The 17,527-nt window shown below is 50.4% G+C and overlaps 2 protein-coding genes across 2 annotated transcripts in view; one reads left to right on the top strand and one right to left on the bottom strand.

The window, feature by feature from the left end:
* Window positions 1–1,930: 1,930 nt before the first annotated feature.
* ASCL2 (achaete-scute family bHLH transcription factor 2) lies at window positions 1,931–3,630 on the bottom strand. The gene is made up of 2 exons (XM_038138606.1): window positions 2,848–3,630; window positions 1,931–2,749 (listed from the first exon to the last, which is right to left on the bottom strand). Exon 1 carries the CDS (start codon window positions 3,378–3,380, stop codon window positions 2,859–2,861), a length of 522 nt encoding a protein of 173 aa, XP_037994534.1. The 5' UTR covers window positions 3,381–3,630; the 3' UTR covers window positions 1,931–2,749; window positions 2,848–2,858.
* Window positions 3,631–11,064: 7,434 nt separating this feature from the next.
* Window positions 11,065–17,527, top strand: part of TSPAN32 (tetraspanin 32) — a 31,154-nt gene continuing 24,691 nt past the window's right edge. The window contains exons 1-3 of the mRNA XM_038138433.1: window positions 11,065–11,200; window positions 13,215–13,329; window positions 14,451–14,548. Of these exons, the coding sequence (XP_037994361.1) occupies window positions 11,135–11,200; window positions 13,215–13,329; window positions 14,451–14,548 (279 nt within the window). The 5' untranslated portion in view covers window positions 11,065–11,134. The remainder of the gene's footprint in view (window positions 11,201–13,214; window positions 13,330–14,450; window positions 14,549–17,527) is intronic.

The following is a 17,527-nucleotide window of genomic DNA, read 5'->3' as shown; positions in this document are numbered from 1 at the left end:
GGACACTTGTGCAGACCAACGCAGCAGTCCCAATTTCTAAACTGCTTGGAAAAGATGACATGATGTTGGTTTAAGCTGAGAATAAATATGTGGGAGTCTATATGAGTTTATATTGTGGATATTTTTGCCCCTGATGTCTGGGAGGAATGATGAGGAGGACTCCTCTTATCAGACGGCTAATTAATTACTTTATTACACTATATTATCCTATATTATATTACACTCTATTACATTACATCTAAACTGAATCTGCCAGGCACTCAACTGCACTCCACTGCACAGCATGTCGTGACTGTCAGCCAGCAGTCCCGACACACACGCACGCTTGGCCCTGATAGGCCAAGGAAACAAAACACCATCACTTTGGGTAAACAATCTCCATATTGCACTCTGCTTTTGCACAAACACAGCCACAGCAAATGAGATAAGAATTGCTTTTCCTTTCTCTGAGGTTCAGAGAATGTGAATCTCAGAAATATTCTTGGGAAGTTGTGCCTTGCTTTTTCTCTGTGAAGAGAAATGTGGCTACAAGTTAATGTTTGGCTAATTTTTTGGAGGCCATCTGTGAGGATGAAGCCCTTAAAGTCTCTCTGGGGAAAGGTACCACATTACTCCCCCATTCCACCAGCCCTCCTTGCTGCTGCTGAGCACAGCCCAGGTCAGCTCACAGCTCTTGCTCCTACCTGGGGTACTGCTGAACAGCCACAAAGGGTATAAAACCTTTGCAAGACATTTATTAAGTTCTTGAATTCTCCGTCTCTTTCAAAGGGACAGTTTATTAGAGCAACTTTTATTAGGGAATGAACTTGAAGCACAGTAACTATTGCTTTTGATTGCAGGCTCCCAGATGCTGCTTGTTCTTAGAGGCTTCATTTTCCCATGGCTTGTTTTGGAGGTTTTTGTTTCTTCTTCCAATGGAATCATGTATGTGGAATACTCTTACAGATCTGGATTATGGAGCATCCACTGCAATTACTGAATCTGGAATTGCTGAGTGACACTCCTGAAAAATTTTACCTTCACAGTAATAAGGCAACAGAGATTACACACAGGGTCCCTGTAAAGTAGGTCAATTTTAATAACCATTTCTGCTTTATGTTCATTCAGCATATTCTTCAGGCCAGCCCATTTTGCTCCATTCAACTCCTAACATTCACTAGAGCTTTTTAAGGGAATTAATAGTCTCTGCCATAGTTTTTCATGCCATCAGCCCTGTGTTTTATTTCACAGCATTCTTAGCCACACAGTTTTTACCTCTGGCTCACCTCCCCTGAAGCAGGTCTTCAGCATGAGCCCAAAAGTAATGGACAGAGCTTATGAGTCTGTCTATAGTTTCCAAGGAGCGATTCACATTTGCTTATTGCCTTTAGATAAAGACTCTGAACACGGAGCTCAAGTTAGAGTAGGACAAGGTGGGACACTGTGGTTATGGGTGGTCTTTTAAAGGACAACACTGTTCTCAGAGGTGCTGCTTCCCTGAACAAAGGCACCCCAACCTAGCTCCTGGGAGCTGCTGCCAGGACAAACAAACTTCAGCTACCCACTTCCTCTTTACCTTCCTGTGAGTCTCCCATCATCCCAGGCAGGGGCAACACAGCCTCCTGCAGCTGCACTTTCTGCGTGTTCAGGACAGGGGTTAACAGCACCGAACCTGCCTTGTCTCCTACACACATCTGCAGCTCCCCACACATCTTCCCAGCAGGACCTGCTCCAAGCGCTCAATTTATAAAACTTGAATGGGGGGAAAAAAGTAAGCCTGGAGATTATGTTATGCTGCTCCTTATTCCCTTCTGCACATGAAACCCGGTCCAGGGAGAACTGCCTCTCTGCTGTACTGCTCCTTTCTTCCCTCTCCCACCCCTTCAGGCCACAGTTAAGTCACCTTGGGAAATTCTGGCAAATACACATATCTGACAGCCCTGAAGCCATTTATAAATAGATTTTTATTTATAAAGTCAATTTACATAAAATATGATACTCTCTTAAAAACTGCATATGTACAACATAAGAAATCCTAGCAAGTGCATACAAAAATGCCTTCAATACATTTTTTTAAAAAACTTCAGTTTTCAGAGAGGTGGACCTTCACACCAGGCAAACTCAGACACCACGTTAAAACACAACATAAGTTTACAGTCTTTTACCAAAGTGTTTGGAGAGAATAATTAAAAAAAAAACCAAACAAACACCTTTGCATCTATAACGTGTTATGTTCCCAAAACATTCCAGCTGGTAGTGTTCAAGAACAAGTGGATAGGACCTGCTAAAAACACAACCATGTCATCCCTTTTCTCTAAGGTTTGTTGTACAAAAATAAGTCTTCATACACCAGTGTCCCTATAGGCAGTTCAAGTTACATATAAAATAGAATCTGACATGATAAAAAATTCCCTCCCCCTCCAGAAACAAGGAAGCATCAAGTGTTTCTAATGTCTTTTTTTTTTTTTTTTTCCCTTTTCCACCCCTCCAAAGCAACACCAGACAGCAGCGGCGGGGGGAAAGCAGCTTCGCTCGGGCATCCTCTCCGTGGGTCGGCAGCTCCCGGCAGGCAAGCGGAGCCGGTGTCCCCGCGCAAGGAGCGGGACCCCGCAGTCAACTACTCCATTGCACTTTCCACAACCAGAAGACGACGGCTGAACCCGGCGAGAAGAGCAGCCAGCGGGGCCACGCTGGGGTAGAGGTCAGTACTTTCGGGGGACGCTGCCGCCGCCGAGACCGCGGGTGCCGATGTGCTGCGGGCTGAGCGCGGCTGCGGAGAGACGCGAGGAGAGCCCCGGTGGGTTCGTGCCCCGCTCCCCCGAGCGCCGGGGGAGGAAGCGGTGCCCCGTCCCCTCCGCTGCCCCTCACCTCCCGCCGTGTCAGTAGCTCCCCAGCCAGCTGGTGAAGTCCAGCAGCTCCCGCTCCTCGGGGCTGAGCGCCGCGTCGTAGCCGCTCTCCTCGGAGGAGCACGGCGAGCCGGGCGCGGAGGAGGCGAAGGAGGGAGAAGCGGAGGAGTAGCCGCCGCCGCCGCCAACTTCCCCGACGGCCACCCGCCCGCGGCCGTCGGAGAAAGAGGCGGCGGCGTCGTGCTCGTCGAGGAGCCGCTGCAGGGCGCGGATGTACTCGACGGCGGAGCGGAGGGTCTCCACCTTGCTCATCTTCTTGCTGGCGGCGCCGTGGGGGACGTGCTGGCGGAGGGCGGCGAAGCCCAGGTTGACGAGCCGCACGCGGTTGCGCTCCCGCTCGTTCCGACGGGCCACGGCGGCCGCCGCCGCCGCCCCGGTGCCCGGCAGGGCGGCGAAGGCCAGGCGGCGCTTGCAGCGCAGCAGCTCGGGGGAGGCGGGCCGCCGGCGGCCGCGGGGCGCGGCGGGGGGCAGCGGCGGCAGAGCCCCGCCGTTCATCGCCGGGCGGCCACGGTGGCGGCGGCCGGAAAAAAAAAAAAAAGCCAACAAAACAACAAAAAACAAACCAACAACCAAAACTTTAAAACTTAAAAAAAAAAATAATTCTAAACTAAATTTAAAGCGAGACAAAGGAGGCGGGGGTGGGCAGCGCGGGGCAGTTCACCCCCATGCCCGTGCTCTCCCGCCGCCGCTCCGCGCCTCTGCGGCGAGTCCCGCTGCCGGCCGGCCCCTTATCAACGCGCCGCCGCCGCCGCTCGCGGGCCCCCGCCGGCCGCACGCGCCGCGCACGCCGCGCCACGCGCGCCCGCCGCCGCCGCGCCCCCGCCCGCGCCCTCCCCCGCGCGCGCACCCGCCCCCGCGCGCGCCCGGCGCGTGGCGCCTCCGGCAGCCTGGCAGCCGCCCCCCCCTCCCCTCACACACACAGAAACACCCCCCACACACACACACACATACATACCCCGCCATCCGCGGCCCTGCTGCTACCCTCTCCTCAAATCACCGCCCCTGCCCTGGCAGGTTTTAGCATTTCATTTTAATTCAGTGTTTAATATCACTCGGGGTGGGGCCGCACTCTCGCCCCGCCTGCCCCGCACCTCACGGCGGGCGCTCAGGCGCAGCCGGCAGTCCCCGCTGCCCGAGGTGAGGTGGAGGCCCCGGGTCCTGTCCCTTCAGGGGTGCCACCAGCCCGCCCCCTCCCCAGAGCGGGTAGCCCGCGGGTGCCGGTGCGCGGAAGGCGGTGGCCCGGCAGCGCCGCTGCTCCCGGGGCTTTCCCTGAAGGGTGGAGAGTGCCCGCACCCGGCCGCCGGTCGGTGCTTGCCTGACAGAGAGACGGGACACACCGGGGCTCTGCCTTGGTACATCCACCAAAAATAGAGTAACAAAGATTTGTAGTAATGGCGTGGGTCCTCTTACCAACGCCGTTCTCCACAGACCGGCTTTTTGGGCTTCAATGGGAATTTCAAGGATAAAGGCATAGAGGCAAGAAGGAAAATGCAGAGCTTTTGTAGCTCGGGGGTTGCAGCCCGGCTTCCCTCTGCCATACCAAGCAATCCTCCTTGGCTCTCCATCAAGCGAGCCTTTCTTCCAGCTCTGGTGGGCAGAGCAGCAGGGTAAGGTGCATTCTGATAGCTGGGAGGACAAAGGAGCTTCCCCTTGGAGTGCTGGGAACTTGTGGGAAGAAATAACTTGCATGGTGTTTTGCTAAATAAACAAGATGGATGGAGGGGGAGCTACATGAACCCACTGCCCTAGGGCTGTGTCCACTCTCAGCTTCAGCACAGCTTCAGGATGTGATGTCCTCAAGGCTTTGCTCCCACCCAGCCTTTAAAAAAAAAAAATCCACCTGTGTGAGGCAGTTCAGTTACAGGGCTTCACTTTTTGGGAACGAACATAACCTAATGTCAGGAAAATGCTCCGAGCTGGTGTCTTTGAGACCAGCTTGGTGGTGGGGATGTGTCATCACATGGACAGGTGCCAGCAAGGCTCTGCAGCACGATTTGGTTATCAAAGGATCTGTATTCCCCTGGCTGTCCCGAACCACTTTGCTGCTGGTGCTCAGGTGTATCTAAGCCAAAAATGATAGTTCAAAGAGCTATCCATGATTCCTTGATATGACACAGAGGGGGCTTCTTTTGTACCTGTGTGGGGTATTTGGGGAGCAGCAAGGCTCCATTATGTTGAAAGAGAAATATTTTCCCTGGGGGTTGGTCGCAATGGCAGTGGCTTGGAGGCACGAGCTCCACTGCAGTGTCACAGGCAGCCAAGCAGAAATTCCTGACAGTAAGGATCCTGTGAGCACTTTGATTTTCTGGTAATCAAGCACACAGGAGCCTTAGCACCCAAATTCAGCAGCTCCTGAGACATTCTTGGCCGTGCTCTAGACTTGGGGGCAAAGCAATGAGCAGTCCTACAGCTTCTCAGAAGGGCTTGACCCGAGAGGAGCGCTCATGGCATGCAGGGCAGGCAGGAGTGTTTTTCCTGGTGGATTCCCAGCAGCGCAGGGGAGCTGCTTGTGCCTTGCTGGGAGCGCACAGGTTGCTTGCTCAGCTCAGGCCATGTCATGCACTTGTCTCCAGCATCTGCAAAACTGCCCTGGCTGGAGCAAGGGGCTTCCCTTGCGCTCGCTGTCAGATGTAGCTGAGTCAGTAGGAGCAGTATTTCAGTGGAGTAATACTGATGTTCTTTTATTACCTCGTCTCTAATTTCTGCTGAAAACCTTTCACACAGGAAAGGGGAAGCTGCTGCCCTTGAAACTTTTCAAGAAAAAGCCTTCTGTATCGAAGTGCCACACTCAAGAGTAATAACTGGATTTTTATCATACAAAAATAGCTACAGGGAATTTTTTTCATTAGTAACAGACACCAGTAAACCCAGTCTCAAGGGAGAGCACGCAGCCTCCAGCCACAGAGATTCTACACTCAGCTCAGGGATGAGCTTGACTTGTCCAAATTGGCCTCAGGGCTGCTGATGTTTCCAGCCAGATGTGGCCATCGGGTCTGGGCCTGAGCACAACACACAGCAAGTGCTTATGCTTTCCTAGCAGTGCAGCTGGCTTCCCAACAGTCTGCAGGAAGGCAGGTGGGTAGGTACATCTTGTGCTCAGACAAATGCAATCTCCTTTGAAATCTCTTTATAAAGTTAATGACTATGTAAGGATCCAGTAGAACAAGACATCATTAAACACTGTCTGTGTTCACAATCAACTTCCTGATCATAATCTGGGGAGAAAGAGCATCCAGCAATGAGCTACCCATCCCCAGAGACTGGGGAGAAGAAATTCTTCTCTCCTGGAGCAGGTAAGGCAAAAATGGTGACTGCATGGTTGGCGTGGACACCTTTCAGCTCCATGTGGCTTCAGCCAGTGTGCTGCAAGGCGGCCAAACGATGCTCAGGGAGAAGGGAAAGGGGCCTCTACACTACATGTTAGTTCTTGCACCTGCCAAAGGTGAGAGCAAAGCGCTGCCCCTGGCTCGGCACGTGTGTCAGCAGGAAGGCTGCAGGTGGGGTGCTGGGTCAGTCCTGGTGCCACCCGTGCATTACAGCCAGCTGACATGAGCTTTTTCGGGTATTTTACCAAAACTTTCAGGACTTCAGTGGAATGCAATGGAGGTCCAGTTGCAATTAAGCTCGAGAGGGTGAATGAGAGAAATAAAAGGTGATGGGCAGCTAAGCAGCCCTGTTCTTGGTGAACCTGTTTACCAGGCTGGGCTGTGCTCGCACTGGTTCTGCCAGGATCAGGGCTGCATGGGGCAGGGCTCACATTGTGTCTTCAGGTCTATCACCTGCACAGCTGGCTCCTGGGCAGTTATGGTTTGCAATTAGATAACATGAGAAAAAGAAAAAATAATTTAACTTGAGTAGAGCGCTGTGCTTTAGAGCTATGAGTATGGTTCTTTCACTTTCAGTGGAGAAAGAAGTTCATTTGAGTTTATTCTTTGAAGGGAGCTCCCTGCCTTCAGCTTGTGCTCTTTTCCAGTGTAATCTTTCTCTGGCTTGATGAACTATTTTTAATAACTCTTCTGACATTTTATTTGTTCACCTATAATAATTTCCAATTGCCTGGGAATCACTAGAGGATTTCTGAGACACACTTTGAAAATAATAATAAGTAAAGAAGTGCTTTGGAAATATTATGATTTCTCTCTGGTTTTATGCCTTCCAATGCAGCCTCCAGTCAGCCTTGTTTCCATTCACAGTGGAGTTGTATGGTGCATCTGAAGCTTGGCAAAGCCCAGCACCGCCCCCCCCCCTTTCCTCCTCTCTTTCCTTTCTTGAAAAGAGATGGCCCCGGGTTTAAAAGTTGATTTTTAGCTTTGATTGTGTGTATGTGCTATATGAATGCTAAGCAGCCTTTACAATGCATCCTTGTGATGTGCCCGGGAAGGCAGACGCAGGCTGTGAGCTCTGCCTGCCTCCCATCATCCCTGCGGCTGCGGTGCGGTTTGATATGGACATGTTTTATTTACGAGCGAGCTTTAGGGTGAATCCAGCCGTGTTAAGGGCAGTAGCTGAGGGACCGAATGGGCTGAGCCACTGACTCTTGTAAATCTGACACATTTGGAGCTGCTTTCTGCTGTGGAGGAGAGGTAATTTCCCCAATGGTGCTGTGGGCTGGAAGAGGAGGAGGCTTCTGAGGGGCAGCAGAGACCTGCACAGGTGTGTCCTGCCTGGATGATGGGTGTAGTTTTGGCTCCTGGGTGACATCCTCCTTCTTGCTTCCAGCCCATCCTTTCTCGGGAGCGTGAGTAACTGTGCCCCAAAGCCAAGGGGGAAGTTTCTCTTCCCTGCTGCATTGACAGAGTTCAAGCAGCCAAGGCTGGGGTGCTGCTGTTCCGTCACTGGTGCTGCGCTGCTGGAGTGAGAGCCAGGAAAGTGGATGACAAGAAAGCATCAGTATGAATTCAGCCTCTTCTCCATTTCTGTTTAGTGTCCCAAGTTCACCCCATGCAGTATTAACACATCGAATCCCCCAGCTCTTTCGGAACATCTCTCTGACAGAGTGGGCATCACTCCCTCCAGCTCAGAAGAGGGTTGGGGGTTTATAGCTTTGAAAAAAATATGATCTGGCTTTGTTCCCCTTTTAAAAATCAACCCTTCCCGTCTGGATGAGATGGCACATCCCTCTGAGACCCATGCAGGTGGGGATGAGGTTTCTTGTAACAGAAATCTGCAAGCTGCTACAAGGCTAGAAAAAGAGCACCTGTGCTCCCTGGGGTATTTTCAGACTCACTATCATCTTTCCATGCTCCAGCTGATAACCAGAGATAAGGTAGGAAGCCACAGGCAGGAGCTGTGGTCACTGGTGGTTTTTGCACCGCTTTTGGGAGTGATAAGTTGGGCTCCTGCAAAGGGAATCGATCGATGAAACCTGCCAGGGTGGGCAGGAGGTCGAGTCTTGCTGGAAAAGCCATGCTGCCATCCAGCCTGCCTGCTGGCTGTGAGGGTGGTTCTCTGGCATGCCACCAGCCCTGCCCCTCTTCCCACTGGGATGAGGTTGAGGGGACACCCTGCTTCTCACCTCTGTGGGCAGAGGTGTGTGCCTGCTGAGGCAGGTGTGTGCCAACAGCAGGGCAGCCAGAGGAAGTTTCAATCCCATAGAAAGTAAACTGTTGCACAGCTTGCCTTGTTGATGGACACAGGTAGGATGAGCACACAGAGTCCCCTGTTCTCCCTTCAGCAGTGTCATTCCATGTGCTAAATGTGCCTTCCTTAATCAAAGCCCAGCATCTTAGTATCTCAGCTCTACTGATGCTCCTGCTTTCTTTTGGGTGAGGGAGTGATTTTCCTTTTGGCTTTTGTGAATGTGAGGCAGCAACTCCTTTTGCTCTTGTTATTTTTGTGATGTTAGAAATCCACATATGCTGTGCCCCCAACAGTAAACTTTCAAGGCATACCTGTATGGGATAGAGGGTAAGAGAGAGGAAAAAGGAACAGCAGAAAATCCCTCCACTCCTGAGCCCAGCAGGCAGAGCAGTTAGTGGAAGGTGGGCACAAAGGCAGGCACCAAGCACTGGTGGGAGAAGCATCAGAAGACATGGTCAAGTACTCAGGAATAGTAATTTTCAACCAAAACAGAGGAAGGAGCTGTTTAAACACAGGTGTTTGAAGGTACAAACCTGCTCTCAGAGCTCTGTGAGTCAGTGAAAGTACTTGTTTTTATGGCTGGAGACAAAAGGAGGCAGGACATCTTTTGTGGGAAAACTAGCAGCCCTTGCAAGGCGTGTAGATGACGATTTTGGGACCTCTCAGGTGGACATGATGTGAGGTGCGAGGCTTCTGCAGGAGCTGAGGAGACTTCTATGGAACTGGGGAGGGAAATGCCCTTCAGAAAGCCCACGTCGATTATCTCGCCCTTCGGGAAAGGGTTCTGCTGGCCTGTGGGGACCTCTAGTGTGAGACTTGGCTTCGCACAGGTCTCTGCGGTGGCCGGGGGAAGGAAGCGGGATCCAGGGGGAAACGGAGACGGGCTCCATGGTTTTTTTTTTTCCCCTGTCCGCTGCTGGGAAACAGGCTCTGCGTGTGCTCAGGGCAGGTGACACGGTGACTGTCGCTCGTGGCTTGGCTGACGTGGCTTGGTGTTACACACAGAGCTGTGCTCATATTTTTTTTGCAGCCCTTCCAGATTTAATCTGTAACTCCACCGGTGGACCAGCTCTGTTATTTTTGTACCAGAGATCCTTTCCCTTGAAAATGCACGTGACAACATCCCCGTCTGTCCTCTAGTCGCAGAAGAGGGGATGAGTGCCCACAGTTCTGAATTCTGATGCAGTTCTAACTCTGACAGTGTCTTATAAGGCATTTTCCCCACCTGGTCTGTTCCCAGGGGTCCAGCTCCTAAATGTTGGTGGCTTGGCATTAGCTGCCTCACCAGCCTGTTGTCCTCTCCCCAATGCCCTCCTGCCCTGCTGTCTATTCATTGGTTTTCCTCAGGTGGTCTCCAGCTGGTGACCAGAGGTGGAATGTCTCTGTCTGCACATGGGTACCTCAGTGTCTCCTCCTGGGCATCAGGGCATGGACCCATGAGCCTTGGGGATACCTGGTTTTGGCACTGGCTGTGGCAGCTCTCACTGCTGTCTGGGAAGGCTGCAACCAAGATGATCTGCAGGAAAGCTTGCAAGAAAGCTAGAGATGTAGTCAGAAAAATCATAACATGCTTTTTCCCGTGCTCATGGCTTTGTGCAACTCGCTTTCTCTTCTCTTTGCTTTACAAAATGCATCTTCCTTCCTTTTTTCACTCCTCTCCTCCTCCTCCTTTGTCATCTTCCTGTTACTGCAGTTACTGTTGTGGGATGCTTTTACTTTTTTAGTCCCTTTGTTTGCCACCTGATCAGAGTGCAATTATTCACCTGTCCTCCACCAGTCTGGTTCCAAAAGTAAGGATAATTAAGGCACTCAGTCATTCAGGCTCATTTTGGCCAGATCCTTCTTGAGACTTCTTTGCAATTTACTTTTAAGAAATATGCATTCAGGAGACAGCTGGTTTTGAAGAAATCACCTGAGTCTTCTGCAGCCACATGTCCATGGACTCTTTGCTGCTAGGAGAGGGTAAAGGAAGAGTTAAAATGTCCAGGGACAGTGACGGTCTCCTGAGCAGGGGGTTATATGTCTATATAACCATTTTCCTGAATAAAATACTACCAAATGTGGTTTTTTCCCTTACCTGCAAATGCAAGTTCTAATAGAGGCTCAGCCAAAGGTTATTGCCATGTGGTGCTTTTACATGGGGAGAGAAGACTCTTACACAGATCTGTTTGGGGGGGGTTAATCTCTTTTTTAAACAATAGTTTGTTTTCTGTTTTTTTTTTTTAATTAGTGTTTCCTAGATGTTTTAACAAAATATTATTTATATATATTATGAAAAAATGTTACAGACAATGTTCATTAAGCAAAACTGTATCCCAGTGAAAGTCAAAATTGGGATATTTTGACACTGACTCTTGACTAATCAGTTTAATTATTTTTTAAAGGAGCTTTGCTCCAAACTCCATGGAAGGTTGTTTTTCTGTATGCCTTTCTGTCTTCCCCAGCTGGCTGTGTGGGAGCTGACAGCAGCTGACAGAGAGAGAGCCTGTGCAGAAGGTGACTGCCCTAAAGAGGATTCAATAATCAGGCAGGAGGAGGTGCATCGGCACGTGGTGGGGACTCCACTTCCTGAGAGGCCCCACAGTGGCCATGCCTCCCTCTGGTGGAAACCCAGGCTTTATCAAGAGCTGGAGGGACCAACTGCCAGCTCTCTCTGGGGACAGGCTGCCATGGAACTGAGGTGCGGGATGAGGACCACCAAGTGCCAGCTGCTGGTGACCAGCCTCTGTGTCATGGTGAGCAGGCAGGTTTGGGGGGGATCTCTGCAGAACCGAGGTGAGCTGTTGCCTTTCCCATCCCCACTCCGAGAGGGGATGGTTTTCCCACGTTCTGTTTTTGGCGGGTGGAGGGCAAGCACAGCCAACTGCCTGAGTTATCAATGCACCATGGGCGGTTATCGCTGGCCACCAGCATCCCCCCTCCTCTGATAGACTTCTGGTTTCTCAAGGCTGTCACACCACTGCAGCTCTTTCACAACTCAGCCGCTTCCTCCAAGGAAAAAGAAAGGTTGCTGCTGGCAGAATGGGTGGGAGCAAAAAAGATGTTTGCTCCTGTCTCGTTGAAGCAAAAGAGAGCATGGACCTGCTGCAGTCACGCTTGCTGCTGGGAGGGTGGTCGACTGCAGATGGGATCAGTGAGGATATGAAACCTCAAGCGTTGGTGGAAGTGTGTGTGAGAAACATGTGGATTGGCACTGCAAAGCGAAAGCAATTCCAGGGACTCTCTTTATCAACTTTTCAAGCAAATTCAAGGGGAGTTTCTGGACATCTGCTGTTAGAGCTGATGGGAAATGGTAGAAACTGGAGAACACTTCTCGTGGATGCTTTGACTTGTATGTTCTTGTTGCCTTTTCACTTCATCAAAACTTGCCAGCATAAAAATAATAATAATAACAACAGTCGTAACAATAATCTGTATTTAGTTCAAAGAGGGTTGGTGGCTTGTTAAGGGTTATTAGAAGGTAATACCTTATTTTGGGCCACAAATGAAGTTTGTAGTTTTTCCAAATTTCAACATTCCAGGACTGCAGTGGCTGTAATGTGGTTCTCTCTTCCAAATAACAGAATATGCCACATGGAGGAAATGAAAGGAGGATTGGTACTAAGCATGTTTAGAGGAGACATTAAGACATAGCTGCTGTGAATGGTTAGAATCACATTCTCGCTGTTGGGAGGATTTTACACTGATGTTTCTCAGAAATCTGAGCTAACTGGTGTGGCACTTAGTATTTTGCTGGGTGTGGGTCAAGATACGCAGTAATGCATAGTCTGAAGGATCAGAAGGTGCCACAAATTAGGCTCGACAAAATGCTATGTTTTGGATGGATTTGTCTCTGAGACTGTAAGCCTCCAGCAAAAGCTGTTAGAAAATGTCACACAGTGGGGATTATGTTGAGATCACATTGTCACATTTGACACAGGTATAGCTGCCTCATGTTTCCGTATTGTAAAGGCACAAAATGATGAAGCCTTATCTTCAGAGCTAGGAGTAGTCTTACATTTTCCAGGCTCATTGCACTAGATTTGGAGTTCATTTTGCTGCTGGTGCCTTTGTCCCAGCTCTGCCACCAGTCATGCTGAAAGGAGCCCAGCCCTAGAGCCAGGTGCCATCAGAAATGTTCCCTCTCCATCATCTGGAGAGGTATGGACATGCAAGTAGTTACCCCATGACTTAGGCATACCGGTGCTCTCCAGGGTTGGATAGAAACAGACAACACCTTGCAGAGACAGAAACCACCATAGACAACTTAAGAGTAGTACAGGATTCAGATCTTTGCACTCTACCATAAAAAACAGAGCCAACAGCAGAGAGCCAACAATGAGATTATTGCAAAGGGCAGAGCAGAGAACTTCACCCCTGCTCAAAACCCTTCTTGTAGCTGGCAGCCCTCTGCCACACGTGCATAGTCTGCAGAGTAGGGTGGCACTGCACAAGTGTGCTGCAAGACAATCAATCCTATCAGTTTTCTTCATATGATGGGAATTTCATCCATAGGCACTGGCCAAGAGACTGTGGGGTACACAGTGTCACATGCACTCATTATGCAAGAGAGAAAAACAGCTTTAGTATTTAAGTGTCTGGGGTTTGTCCTTTTATGTGCATTTTGGGGTACATGTGGTGGTCTTTGGATGATGAGGCTGTCTGCATTTGTATGGGGCTCAGGAGTATCCAGATACACCTCCAACCTTTGTGTGCACCCAGCAAGAGCTGTTGCCTTGTAAATCCCTTCCTGAAACCCTTCTTTTCCAGCTGCTGGGGCTCTCCATCGCCACGCTGAGCACAGTCACCCACTATGGGCTCCATTTCACCCTCATCAGCAACGTGTCTCTGGACAGCAACGCCTACAAGGTCATCCACCACACAGGTATGTTGTGGTCACATCCCAGTGAGACCTTTGCTTTGGTGATACCCAGAGCTGCAAAATTCCTTAAAGCTGTAGAATAAAATTCAGGGGTATCTCAAGAGATGGAAGGAGCTGGGTTTTGGAGGATGCATTAGGACTAACACAGTCCCACAGGCACTTTCCTCATATCAGACCTGCATGCCTGTAACCAAGGGATGCTGTGGGTGCACGAGGTGCTCAGGTGCTTCTGTGTTTGCACCTGTTCCTCTATTCTCTGACCCCTGTGCTGTGGTGAGAACTCAGGAGGAGCTCCTCAATCACTAAAAGTGCACTGGGGCTGGCAGGAGACTGGAAGAATGAGGAGAGGAACTACAGGAGTTGAAGCAGAACATAGAAAACTGAGGCTGGGAGGAGAAATGCATGGCAGCACCTTGCTCTTTTCTGAGGAAATGTGTGGTATTTTTGCTTTCACAAGGGAGAAGTATAAACTGAGTCTCAGGTACAAGGCTAGAGCAAAGACAGCCCAGATACTAAAATGCCCTGCTCACCACTGCTGCACTTGCATCTGCTGCTTCTCCTGAGCTGCACTCTGGTATTAAACACACTCATATTCTCTCAAGATCTTAGTTCTCAATTTCAGTTTAACATGGCAGGTGTAAAAACTATATTAGTCCAAGGCTAAGTGCTGTGGTCCCTCAGCCCCGCTCTAGGGTACTGGCTGTGATCCTGCCTGAGCCAGGAGGAAACCAGAGGGTGAGTGTTCCACCAGATTAGCAGTGCCCGGAGTCCTGATAGAGGCTGTGGGACAGCTTCTGCACGCCAGCACCCCCCATTTGGGGGGGATCCTTATCAGAATGCTGAAGTAATTGGCAGCTTCTGGTCTGTTGGGTGGACCAACACTGTTTTAGGCTGCTTCACTCTGCTGGAGTTGTGAGAACCACTCAGAGGCTTATAGCCTTGCCAGACATACGCAGCAAAGCATACACAGATGGGGGGTATTGAATAAATTACAGAAAAAATTCAGTTCTGCAACCTGGTCATTTGGGGCCAGCTCCCCAAAGTGCACTTTTTGGTCCCTCTCTGGGTCAAGCATCAGACCAGGCCTCTGGCATCTGACCACAACTCCCATGTCTGTCTTCCAGCTTTCTACTTTGGGATCTGCCTGAGCATGACCCTGATCCTGGCAGCCCTGCTGAGCTCTGCTGCCACAGTGAGGGAATCGCAGTGCCTCACCGCCATGGTGCGTATCCATACCTGCAGGGACTGGCTGGAAGCAGCTTTCGGTCACCTGGGGCTGACCCCCTTAACCTGCAGTGCTGGGGTCTACATTGCCTAATGCCTGGGAGAAAGCATGCCTGGGGAAGGAGGTCCTGTTGTTCACCCTGAGCTGCAAGGAGACATTTTTTAAAAGGCATCACCTTGCAGAGCTCTTAGGGCTGAGGATTGCATCATTCTGTGCTTAGTTTCTTTTGCCAGGGTCCTGTGTATGCAGCTTTCAGAGGGAAGGTGTTTATCTGCCAAGCAACTATGGTGATGACAATTCCCAGGGTATTTTTTTTTTCTCCTCATCAAGTCAGCACATGGTTTGTGTGAGGAAACTTTAGCAGTGTGATTTTGAGTCTCACATTCTTCCTCCAAATTGTGACAGCAAAATTAGCCCTTCTTTTTCCCACCTCATTGCAAACATTCATACAAAGCATGGCAGTAGGCATGGGGGATTTGTTCAGGACCCTGAATTTCAGCCTACAAGGAGAGGATGGAGAAGTAGCATAAGTGTTGAAATTCCCCCTTTCTCCCCTCCATCAGTCTACAAGGAGAGGGTGGAGAAGTAGCATAAGAGTGGAAATCCCCCCTTTTTCCTCTCCATCAGCCTGTTTGGGCCTGGACCATGTTGACTGCACTATGAGATAAGCTCCATTTCAAAACAGAGCCTGCATGTGGGGCTGAGCCTGCACAGAGCAGCTTCCAGCCTTGGAGCTGGAGGGATGAGTGGTAAAGTGCTGCTCACTGCATGTTTTCCCATATGAAGGGCAGGAGTTAACAGGTAGGTTGTTGAGCATGAAATCTTGCTTAATATAAAATAATTGCATTGCTGTCATACACTAACTTTAAAGAGAATTATCTAATCTGTGTAATTGGGGGAAATGATATTGATGGCAGAAATGAGAAGCTGACACCCGAAAATTCAGTGCAAAGCAGCCACTGAAATTAATGTTTTCACCTTCTCAATACACCATCTACCTTTCTCTGTTGGAGATGCCCAAAGGGGCCTCAGTTCCCATGAATTAAGCAGAATGTGTAACTCCCCTCTCTTTTGCTGAAGTGTCTTTAATGTGTGCCTGCAATTACCACATCTAAACCACCAGATGGGTATGTACAGATCAGTGGAGAATGTCGTGGCTGCCTGAAGATACAGTCAAACTTCTCTATAATGTTTATTTGTTGCCTTACTCTCTGGTATAGTTTGGACCATGCCACTCCATAGAACAGGCTGTTAAAAAGAGTGTCAGCACATACTGAGTGAACTCCAGAGCTCTATCCAAAGACCATTGTCCAAGGGCCACACGGTGCTGCTCTCCCTTCCCATTTTAACATAGGTGATCCTTTCCTCCAGCCACCCATCCTGTCCCACAGCCTGGCTTGTTTGGGGTATCACAGCCAAGCTTTGCCCACCAAAGCAACTTCTGGTTGGCAGAACCCTCAAACTGGCCTTTTTTTTTTTTTTTTTTTTTTTTTTTGTGGCTCCAAGTGCACCCTGTTGGCTTGTCTTTACCTTCCACAGTTTTGCTCCTCTGGGGGATGTGGCCGTCTGCATTTTGGACCGCTGATGGCACATTTGTAGGGAAGTCACGGTATCGCTGCCTTGCAGGGAGCAGAGGAAAGGTGCGAGGTGCCTTCCCCGCAGCTGTGGCGACGAGGCTTCATGCCACTCTGCTCTCAGCAGGGATAAGGGGATGCCTCATTGCTGTCTTTAATCTCGGTTTCCGCCGCCTCCGTGCCGAGCCGTGGGGCAGGAGGCGAGCGGGCCGCTGGCAGCCCCGCGGGGCCGCTCAGCGCCGCGCTCCGCCGCTGGAGGGGGCCGCGGGCCCGCCGGCCGCCTGCCCGCCCCCGCTGCCCGCCCGCTCCGGGGCATGCCGCGCCACGGGAGCTGCCTCCGTAACCCCCGCGGGGTGGTGGCACGTCCCCAGCCCTCCGGAATTAACGGGAACCCTAGGAGGCGCTCAAGAGCTGGCCACTAGCAAGGGTATTCTCTGCTCCAAGCCGTGGAAGGAGCTCATCGGCGTCTTAAATTACAAAATGGGGACTTTGCCTATTATAAATCGCCCCCTCCTGTCCCAGCCGTGTCGTCCATCAAGGGCAAGCTCTCTGCTTGTTTTGCCCCCAGTTCCCACTCCAAAGGCACACATTTAATCTTTGGTCTGCCAGCAAGAAGCGAGAGCAGGGAGAGCTGCTGATGGCTGCAGTGAGGTGTAATCACAGGCAGGAGTGGGGTTTGGCCCTGTGGGGCTCCAAAACTGGTCAGTGTGTTGTCTAGCCCTGTGCTGTAGCTCACAGGAGCGATCAGCCCTGCTGCTTGGAGCTTTTTTCCTCCTTCTGCAATAGAGAGAATCTTTCATCTTCCCCTGCTATTGATTTTAAAGGACTTTTCCTCTCTGCATAGAGTGTGTCTTATTTAGAAGACCATTTAATTCACTCTTTAATCAAAGAGGGAAGACACCAGACTATTTGCCTGACATCTGTGGCTGTCCAGGAAACCGAGCTGTGCGTGGGGGATATCTGCATCGATGTGGCTGGTCCACCACAATTCCTCTTGGTAAACCAGCCACCGTGGGGGAAAGCTGACAAGGATGCAGATTGGAGCTTTTTTTTTTTTTTTTTTTTCCTCTCTGTTTGGATTATATATCGTCATGCTGCCTGGCTATCTGGAGGTTTGTGTACCTACAGAGGGGAGTCTGGTCTTTGCAGGCCTTACTGGTGCTGTTCTACTAACAGTAACGGGTGCACAGTGGTTAGAAACCAGGACAGGTCAAACTGGTTTAAGCACACAGGTCTCAGGAGATTGTCTTCTAGCTGCATTAGCAGCATCATGAGAGCAGACAGATGTTACTGTGCATCCAGTGCTGCTCATGAGGAAGCTGGTTCCAAGAAAGTAATCGAGAACTTAAGGATAAAAAATTATGTTCTAAAATCCAGCAATATTACACCTAAAGCTCCTCTT

The sequence above is a fragment of the Motacilla alba genome, chromosome 5 (genome assembly GCF_015832195.1).
Source record: "Motacilla alba alba isolate MOTALB_02 chromosome 5, Motacilla_alba_V1.0_pri, whole genome shotgun sequence".
NCBI classification, from domain to species: Eukaryota; Metazoa; Chordata; class Aves; order Passeriformes; family Motacillidae; genus Motacilla; species Motacilla alba.
This window is presented reverse-complemented; position numbering and strand designations above follow the sequence as displayed.